The following is a 10134-nucleotide window of genomic DNA, read 5'->3' on the forward strand; positions in this document are numbered from 1 at the left end:
GTGAGCAATGTCCAGGCATTCAGATGTGAGGAAAAAGAAGTAAGCTTTGTTTCAACAAGGTTTGGACAAAGCCTGACTTTCACAAACCAGGGCATTTGGAGCTGTTAGCCAACTTGACAGTTAATTTTTTCCTGTTAAAAATGTTTGGTGTAATTTTGCAGGAGAATGAATGCATGAGAATAAAAATCCTGGGAGACTGTTACTACTGTGTCTCAGGCCTGCCTGTGTCCTTACCAGTTCATGCCAGGAACTGTGTTAAAATGGGGCTCGACATGTGTGAAGCCATAAAGTAAGTATTATTATTAAACAGAAGGCTGTTTAAAATATAGATACTGTGCAGATATTAAATTAAGTAATTAGTTTTCTTGTCAACACTCCAAGTGTATTTCTTAGCTGTAGTTGCACAGTTCTGATCATAAGTTTGGCTCCTCTTTGCACCAAGTGTACGATGAGACGAAACTTTGACAGAAGGAGGAGAGAAAATGACGAGTGTCCTGCTCTAATCCCCTGATGCCTCCCCAGGCAGGTGAGAGAAGCCACAGGCGTGGACATCAACATGAGGGTTGGGATCCACTCTGGGAACGTGCTGTGTGGGGTGATCGGCCTGAGGAAGTGGCAGTACGACGTGTGGTCCCACGACGTGTCCCTGGCCAACCGCATGGAGTCTGCCGGCGTGCCGGGGTGAGCACCCTCTGATGCCTGAAGAGGCTGCCTGCAACTGAGGCTGGACAGTGCTAAAGGAATAAAGTTGGTGTTTATTAAAAGGCCTTCAAAGGATATACCTTGGGCAGTACAGGAGCACAACCAAGGCTACACCAAAGATGGATGACGGCTCACATGATTTCACACTTTTATAAGTTTTGGTCCATTTGCATATTGGCATTAATTGTCTAATTACAGCTTCAGGTTATGAAGGCCCATCCTCCCAGATTGCTCTCCTCAATTCGCTGTTTATACTTTTCGGGCCTGAAGCTGCAATGGTGTCCTAGCTTCTCAGGCTAGAAAAGGATTGTTTTGTCTAACCAAACTGGGAAGAGAGCTTGCTAGCACTTTATATGAAGTTCAGAGTTATACACCAACACAGTACAGTATCTGTTAAATATGAAAGCTAAAACTTAAGGCATCACCTCCCTGCTGAGGCTGAGCTGTGCTGTCACAGGCCTGGCATCTGTAACTGTGCCATGACACAAATCCTCGCCATGGGATGCTGGAAATAGGACAGATGTGTACTTAGCAGAGCTGTAAAATGTTAATATTTTCTGATTGCGTTTTTAATGAGCTATAAAATTCTATTCTTAGGAAAGTGACTGCTTCTTGACTTCCCCTTCATGGGAGAAGCATACGCTCTTCAGCAGTGCATTGTGTTGACTTTGTTAATCCACTATCCACACAGGGATAATTCTGTATTTGTGAGTTTAGCTAAAGAACAGTTGTGCTCCTCAGATCAACAAGGCCAAGCTGTTTTTTTCCCAGTGTTTCTGCTTCTGTATTGATCAGTCCCACTTGATTCATATCAGCTCTATATTTACCACCCCCACCACTCAAACCCTACAAACAACTCAGAAGTGAGAATGCACCCTGATGGGGAGTATCCCAGCAAGGAGAGTCTGGAGCTGTTGTTTGTTGTGCATTTGCCATGGGCACGATGAAGGGAAGGGAGTGGTGCTGAATGGGAGGATTGAGGCAGAGCAGGAATATAATTTGCCACATGCTGCTCAGTGATACAGGAATTGGATCTGAGGTTGGAGCCTTTTTAAGATGCTTGTTGAACAGAGCAAATGTTTTTCAAAAACACCAGCATTTGCATTTTCCTTTAGGAAAGTATACTCTTTTCCTGTTTCCTAAGTTAAATTTAAGTATTAGAATTCTTCTAAGGAACACTCTGTTTTTTTTCTTTGTTATTTTGGTAGTTTGGCCTAAAAAAGGCCATTATAAGACTTTTCCTTTTTTTATTCCCAAATCAGACCACAACTTTTTTTTTTTTTTCGTCATGGTAGTCAGTGCAAATTGGTTTCTGTTAGTAAGTGGTTCTAACCAGTGACATTATAGCTTTTCTTATTATTTCTGTACCTCAGACAGCTTTTAGGTATATGCTTGTAACTTAAAAATTAAAGTGATTTATTGAATAATAAGACGTTATGAATATTGAAATACTTTGTTGTATTGGTGACTGAAACAGAAAGAAAACTACTTGGAGCTTGGTTAACAGTTATACTGTTCAGCCAGACTGAAGGGCTTAGTGTGTTGATTCAGCATGATTAAACAAGAATACAGAGTTATAAAGTTTCTTTTGTTGGTAAAGCAAACAGCATGACTCTGAATATGGCAGAAAACCATGCTTAGTCTTGTTTAGGACCTTTGCCTAATCTTGAAAACTCTGATTATTTCCCTATGGTTGTCAGGTTTATAGTTGATAAGCTGGTAAAGAATTAAGCTGGCTTAGTTTGCATGCTGATTCAGAAACATTATCCTTATTACTTCTTCTAGCTACAGCTGTGTAGTACTCACTTGTCTTTCAAAACTGGCCAGAGGAAACACCTTCACCTGTGGAAGACTGAGCCTGACAGGGTGGAAGGTGCCTGAAAGCTCAGCACTTTATTCTTCTGTCAGCATAGGAAATGGGGCGCAGTGTGCTGGGTGCTCTGTCCTGGCATGGCAAGGGCAGCAGTGCGTGCTCCAGCTTGACTGTGAGAGCAGCTCTTGGTGATGTGCTTAGCCTGGAATCCAGTAAGCAATTAGGAACTGTTCAGAGATCACTGGCATCTAATTTGAGAAGTTTGCAGTAGGATCGGAAATGTCTTACGGCAGTGTGTGGTTTGAGGGAGAGGAAGCTTGGTAAAATGCAAAATGGTGGGTAGTGAACAAATGTACTGCTTTTTGGAGTAAGTGAAAAAGCACACTTATATGGCTGTGTTTTAAGGCTCAGGGCACAGACATCACCCAGAATGCCCCAGTATCTGTGGAAGAAAATGATGCTTTAGAGCAAACTTTAAAATTTCAGATTTGGAAGTTAACCTTAATTGCAAAAGTGTGTACTCGAGGTAACAATTAATTTGGGTTTTTTTTGAGAAAATTACCTGTAAACAAATAAAAGCATGCAACCTCTGCAATTCAGCTCTTACTGTTGGCTTGAAAAGTACTGAGGAAGTTTTTATTCTTCCTTCTTAGAAGCTACGGGCAGTAGTTTTCAGCTCTTGGACACATTCCTGTCGTGCAAACCTATGTCCAGCTTTAGGAAGGAGAGATGGATGGAACAGTGATTCCCTTGCTCTCTGTAGTTTGGCTGCAGTGCTGCACACTGCCAGTTTCCATGCTGGAATTTTGCTTTTCCCAGCCCTGAGCTAATGGATTGTAGGACGGTGTCAAACTTGTCCGTGCCAAAGAAAAGCCAGAAAAGCATGGGAAGATGAACAATGAGAAAATAGAAATTCAGAAATGCTATTTTATGAACTCATTCCAGTCTCTTGTTGAGAAATTATATGGAAAGATATAACTCATAACTTATGTGGAAATACATGATTTGGAATACTGAGTGAAATAACATTTAAGGGAAAGTGTGTTTGGGTACAGAAAAATCCTGGCTACTCTCCTCAGAAGTGCTGAGTTGCCTTTTCCTTGGATTGTTTCAGCCAGAAAAGGCAGACTTTCAGAATTCTCCTCAGAGTTAACAAAAAACCTTCCCCAGCTTTATTTTCACAGACTTTGTAAGTGTCTTCCCCCACCCTCGTGCATTTCTAGCACAAAGCAGTCCTTGCTTGTGTTTTGTTCATGAGTTTTCCCGGCAGCTCTCACAACCTGCTTGTGGGCCTGTCTGTCTTGTGAGTCATCAGATCTCCTTTGATCACATTTCTTCTTGTTTTGTTTATTTCCCCGTTTATTTCAATTTAATTTTATACCAATACTATTTCATTATGGGAAGTGGTTTTTCGCATGCTTGCTATGAATGATGTACTACAGTAAAAGATTGCAAATATAATTTTAAGTACTGGCAGGATTTTTCAGTTGGCTGCCAAAGCAGGGGATGTCTGAAAAGCAGAAATGTCAGCAGTGGCCATTGAAATGTAAATGAAACGCTTAATGTGACCTTTCTGTGAATGTTTGGGTCTCTTTGTTCTTTCTCCCGTTCTCAGCCGTGTGCACATCACTGAAGCAACGTTAAATCACCTAGGCAAAGCTTATGAAGTAGAAGAAGGGAATGGACACCTGAGGGATCCTTACCTTGAATCCATGAATATCAAAACCTACTTAGTGGTTGATCCAAGGGTATGTATTTGTTTATAAACATATATATTTATTCAAGAGTATGCACACATTATAAGTACACAGGTTTCTGCAGTGCATACAGATTTTTCATTCAGGAATGGAATTAAAGCATGGTGTGAGTCACCTGAGTAGTTTGGATTTGGGAGTTCAGATCTGAAAGCACATCCTGTTTTTTTATGACATGCCTATTGCATTGAAGGTATTAAGTGTTATGCTGAAATCTCCAATGTGACCCACTTAGAGTCAAAACACATATTTGACTATGTATTTGTGTGAAATATTTCAAAAGCACAGGTCAAAAGATGAGGATGGAGGAATGCCTGTCCTATGTGGTCACTTTCAGCTAAAATATTGCCTGTAAAATAGTATCAGACATCTTCCTCACTATCTGAAAAGTAAGATTCGCCTTCTTTTCAGGGTGTGAAGTTAGCAACTGCAGGTTGCTCCTTTAGAGCTGGATAACTACGAACACCTGGAGTACTGCTATTTTGCATTGGCTTGTGGTTGATGAGTAAAATGTTTCAAACGAAAAAAGAATGCAGATGAGAAACTTCTTTTGTTCCTGATCTCTACAGGAAGGAACAGCATAGAGACACTTTTCATTAGCAAGAACTCAGTCTTGTTGTAACTTGGTTACATTTTCAGTACTGCAACCCCCCTCAGTTGCACATGGCACATATTCTCAGAATGAGGTTCTATGTCACCTATTTCTATTTTTATAGTTTAAAATGGTCTCTGCTCCCTGGAAGATACTTTTGAAATGTTAGAGAATTATCAGTCACTGAAGTCTTGGTTTATTCTGTAGTTTTGTGAGGATATTGCTGTACACCCTGTCTGTACTGCCTGACTCAGCACCTGTGACACAGGGATATAATCTGATGTGGAGTCTGTAATTTGTGGCATCTTCCAACCACTGTTTTGACACACCCCAGCTCAGGAATTTGGCACCTTTTTCCCCTGCTGTAGGGCTGACTGCAAGGAAACTCTATCATTCGTCCGATCCCGTGAGCCCTTGCATCACTGTAAATAAACCTGGAAGTTTGACTGTCGCAGTGTTGCAAGCGAAATCTCGTAAAGGCAGTTGAAGCAATTAATTGAACGTGCTGTGATTTGCTTTAGCTCATATTAATTAAGCGAGATAAAGGATTGAGGTTGGCTGACATATTGCTGATGTGTCCAGAGCCCTACTAAATGGCGAGATTTGTGTGGTCTTAAACTACTCGATACACAGAGCTTCAGTACTTTGTAATTTGTCTGAATTTCTGTTTTGTACACGGGTGTGTTTTCTTTCTGTTAGTCCAAACAATGCCTGTCAAACAACCACCTCCCTAAAACGCGGGTGAACGACGGGCTGAAGATGCGCGCGTCCGTGCGGATGACGCGGTACCTGGAGTCCTGGGGAGCAGCCAGGCCCTTCGCCCACCTGAGCCACAGGGAGAGCGTCAGCAGCGAGTCCTCCAGCTCCCAGGGCAGGCGCAGAAAGGTCAGCTCTCTGCTGATGGGCAGTCTTCAATTGCAAACTGCTCCTGTGCCTGTGGTGTGAAACCCAAAACTGATGTGATTTCTGTGGCTGAATGTCTGTTGGTACCCTCGGTGCTGAGTGTGTGTGCAGAAATGAGAGGGTGTCTGTGCAACATCTCTTCCTCTCAGAACTTAACCATATTCAGGCTGCCAGTCTCTCTAGCATACTACAATCATTGTTTATCTTCAAAGCTAAACTACCTATTTTTCCTATTATTTTTCCATCTTGAGATAGTACATGTGCTTTTGTGAAAAAAAAGATAGATGCACTCACTACTTAATTGGAATGTACAGAAAATGACTAGTCCTTCCTGAATAGTCATATTCTCCCTGCAACTAGATTTTATCAGTAAGGAATTTTTAAGATAAAGAATTCATAAGGTTTTAGGATTTTAAGATACAAAAAAACTAATTTTTCCTTCCATCTCCCCTTCCTGAAAGCTGGAAGTAGATGTACATGTTTTCAGGTCTGTGGAAGTCTGCTTGCCTCTGCTGGTGCTTGCTTAGTTATTTTGGCGTGGGGAGAAAAATGAGAGGGAAGATCTGTTTAATTATTTTCTAACAATACTTTTTTTTTGGTCAGAAAACAATTCTCACTTGTTAAAACAGAAAACATTGCTGGAAAGGATTGATTTTTAGAAATATTTCTGTTTGAGAATGGTTCTTGATTTCTTTTATTTTTTAATAAAAATGGTTTTGGCAGTTTCTTGATGTTTGTTTCCCATAGTTGTTTGGTATTCAAAGAGTGTGTAACTTGTTCTTAATTCCTGTTTTATTTAGGAAATACCTTTGTGTTCTACTGGGCGCCAGAGAACTTCTGACAGGTTTGTCAAGTACCTTATTTTCTGGGGTTTTTTTGCTGCTCCTGTGCTCCTCTTGCTCCTCTCAGTGTGCTGTAAGGATGTGGTCATTTGGTTGATTAATCAGTGTGTGTATTGTAGTCCTGCCTTAGAAAGGTTAAGCTAAATCTTTGGCCTCAGAATTTCTCAGCTCATGTTTGTTATTGTTAGAAGACTCTAAAAACAGCTTCTTGTCTTACTGTTCCCCTGCCATTCAGATTCTGTTTTGCTTGCTGGGCTGCAACAGGATGGGAGGGAATTGGGAAGGGAGAGCCCTAAAGAGCAGTGGGAAGATTTGGGTTTGGTTAGTGTTGTTAATATTTGCCATTGCATTGTGATAAGGAATTGTCATGTAGGATGGTACCTATAGCACTGAGTTAAATGAGGAGCTGATTTTCACTTGTGGAACATTCCCTCAGTTTGTCAAAAATGCTGTATTGAAAAATGCAGGGTTTGTGTAACTAGAGAATTGCTTAGTAAAGTGTCCATGGGTGTATTTTTTTAATCAGTTCGGAGCATTCTGTTTTAACATTTCCCTGGAAGCTTGCCCTACTGTGTGCTGAGAAAGTGTGCTTTCTTTACTTTCCATTACTTGTTTCTGAGTAGCATTTGTCACACAGACTTCATTTCATCCTCAGAAATTCATCTCAGAAGGGAAGGATAGAGGAAGATATTTATGATGAAATGATGTCAACCATTGAAGGCCTCAGTTCAACTACGTATGCAGTACTTTAATTTATTCTTCATCTTTTCTTTGAGATTAACCTGCATTCTCAGTTTAAGCCTAGTTTATGTATAAAGTTATCAGGATTTTTGTCTTGCCCTTTTTTGGTCTTTGTTTTTTATTTTGTTTCTTTTTGGATTTAATTTGAATATGAGAATCTTACTGCATGGTTTAGCAAGAAGCCAGTGATCAGTTTTGCTGTTCAATGTTTTCTATAGTAAAACAAGAGAGTTTCATGAAATGAGGTGCCGTCCTGAACAAAAAAATAAGTATAAAGTCAAAATAGCTTTGTGGGTGATAAAGTTGCTTTAGAGTCTGATCCACTGAAGACAAATGGTCTGTCAGGGACAGGTAATTCCTTTGGCATTACATTTGCATTCAAAAGCAGACAAACACTACCAGTGGTGGTGGTTTGGGTTTTCTTTGTTTTTGTTTTGTTTCAATTTAAAATACAATATTTAAATACCTAAAAAATTCCTAAAACACTGTATTTGAGAAAAAAAACTATCTTCATTTAAATTCTAGGAGAGCTGTACTTAGGTATTCCTAATAGGAGTCTAATATTATGTAGGGGAAGTTTTTGGAGGCTGTGAGCCCTCTCTGACATCTGCTGTTATACTTCCCTGTTTGTACATCTTTGGGAAGTTTTGGAGCTATATTTTTCATGTTGCTGGCAGATATTGCTGTCTGTGAGTGGATCTGCCTGTCAGGGTAGTAAAAACCACAGGTTTGTTCTGCTGTGAAGCATAAAGACCTTGCAGAAGCATCAGATGCGTGTTGAGAGTGGCTGTGGGGTCCCAAGTGCAGCAATGATTCTGTGTCCTGTCCTTGGCCTCTGTGTGCTCCTGATAACCCCTGTCTCTCTGTGGCTGCAGTCCCTGGTGTGGCAAGTCAGATGACTTCTGTGGATTCTCACTGATCTTTGCAGAGCCTGGTCTTGAAAAAGAGGTTGGTAAGAGCAAAATAATCCCTTTTGGTCTCTGATTTGTCCTTCAGAGCAGCGTAAGAATATGTTTGAAACTTTTCATTCTGAAACTGGATTCTGGAGGTGACTGTAAATCCTAAGAGGTTTCTGGTAACTAATGAAAAGAAGATTACAGGAGTCATTTGAACTGGTCATTTTTCCTTGAAAACGCAAATTCTGAGTTTAAACGAGGTTGTCTCTAATCTGTGGTCAAATTCATGCCATAAGGGAATTAGTGGGAGTTTGATATTTTTTCTAAATAAACTACTTCCCTCAAAAGTAATGAGATTTAAAGAAGGAAATAAAAATAAAAGGATTTCTGCATCCATAATGAAAGCACCTTGTTTTCTGTGGCTGTTTCATTGTAGATATAATGCTGGTATTTGTTAGGTGCAGTGTAGTTTTTCTGTTTGAATAACTGCTGTTAAATTTACTGTGCTGTGGATGTAGTTACTGGTGTGGTCTGTATATACACTTCAGGTTTACTTCTGTGTATGTCCCGTCTTGATAAGGATTTTGACCATGGACAGCTGTAAAAAGCTGATTTACATATTGCCTGGATTTCCCTCTAGGCTGGAAATTGGGAAATTATCATTTGGACTGGGATGTTTTTCTTGAAAGATGTTAAGTAACTGTTTTTTTTTGGTTCTTTTTTTTTGTAGTGGTCTTCTTTTGTTCTGTTTTAGTCCTCGGTATATTTTTAATAATACTGTATAAACTTGTATATATGTATCATCACAAGAATTTTATAAAATTAAGAAAAAACACTCCTGAAATTGCCCATATGCTTTATTCTCTCTGTGTTTCAGTATCGCAACATTCCTATTCTAAAACTCAAGAGTTACTTCGTGTGTGCCAGTTTTGTGTTCCTCTGTATATTTGTGATCCAGATGTTTATCATGCCAAAGTAAGTGTTTTACTTACTTTACTTACACCACCAAAGCAGGTGTTTTAATTATTTATTATTCAAATTAACCAATAGCTAAAGTGAACCTCATGTGCATGGAACTTTTTGGAGTTCCTGAGGGGTTAAATTTAAGAAACATATATTAATTTACCCTATGATAAAGGAGTTCATTCATGTTGTTGGCATAAGAGCCAAGATATCAGTATGAAAATAAAATATAATTATTTCTTTAATATTTTGTATTCTTAGTACGCACAGGGTGGTCAGTTAAGTAAGAAATACTATTTTGTAAGAGCAGTTGGCTGTAAGGACATTGAGCAGTAGGACAATGGGATTTTTCTGGTTAAAATGTGCTCAGTGGTCCTTTTCTGTAGAGCTACAAGGAGGCAACTTTGAGCTGCTTGTCAGAGCTCTGAGAAAGCAGATGATGGATAATTCTGAAGTTTATGGCATGTTTGATTTTTGTGGCTGTTGCAGTGCAGTTTCTGTGTGGTTTATGCACAGAGCAGTGGCTCAGGCCATCAGGGGAGGAATCTCTTAAAGTGGTGATTGTGCAACAGAACAACCATAACCTGTGTGATGTTATGGTCGTTCAGTGCTACTTGAAGAAAAATCATATTTAAACTTGGTTTTTTTAGTGTTTTCTTCTTCTTTTTAGAACTGCAAAACTGGGAATTTCCTTTGGAGTTGTTGCAGTCATCATTGTGCTTATTTTGTTTGTGTGCTTTGCTGAGAAATGTCTGGTAAGTTTACATTTGAAAAACACTTCCTGTTTTCAAAAGTTGATGGATATATTTCAGCAACTTGGTCTGTTTTTTAGGCTGATGAAATTTTAGCTATTTCAATAGGAGCTACAGGAGCCTTGAACCTCAGGTTACCAGAAGATTCTATTGCCTGAAACAGACTTTCATGTCTG

The 10134-nt window shown here is 39.6% G+C and overlaps 1 protein-coding gene across 11 annotated transcripts in view; it reads left to right on the top strand.

Annotated features, from left to right (window-relative positions):
• ADCY7 (adenylate cyclase 7) overlaps positions 1 to 10134 on the top strand; it is a 59078-nt gene that overhangs the window by 36396 nt on the left and 12548 nt on the right. For all 11 annotated transcript variants that reach the window (XM_086847528.1, XM_086847534.1, XM_086847533.1 and 8 more), the window contains 9 exons: positions 162 to 289; positions 523 to 681; positions 4131 to 4263; positions 5561 to 5746; positions 6565 to 6608; positions 7262 to 7342; positions 8223 to 8295; positions 9121 to 9218; positions 9877 to 9961. In XM_086847528.1, coding sequence (XP_086703654.1) covers positions 162 to 289; positions 523 to 681; positions 4131 to 4263; positions 5561 to 5746; positions 6565 to 6608; positions 7262 to 7342; positions 8223 to 8295; positions 9121 to 9218; positions 9877 to 9961 — 987 coding nt within the window. The remainder of the gene's footprint in view (positions 1 to 161; positions 290 to 522; positions 682 to 4130; positions 4264 to 5560; positions 5747 to 6564; positions 6609 to 7261; positions 7343 to 8222; positions 8296 to 9120; positions 9219 to 9876; positions 9962 to 10134) is intronic.

The sequence above is a fragment of the Cyanistes caeruleus genome, chromosome 12 (genome assembly GCF_971803275.1).
Source record: "Cyanistes caeruleus chromosome 12, bCyaCae1.hap1.1, whole genome shotgun sequence".
NCBI classification, from domain to species: domain Eukaryota; kingdom Metazoa; phylum Chordata; class Aves; order Passeriformes; family Paridae; genus Cyanistes; species Cyanistes caeruleus.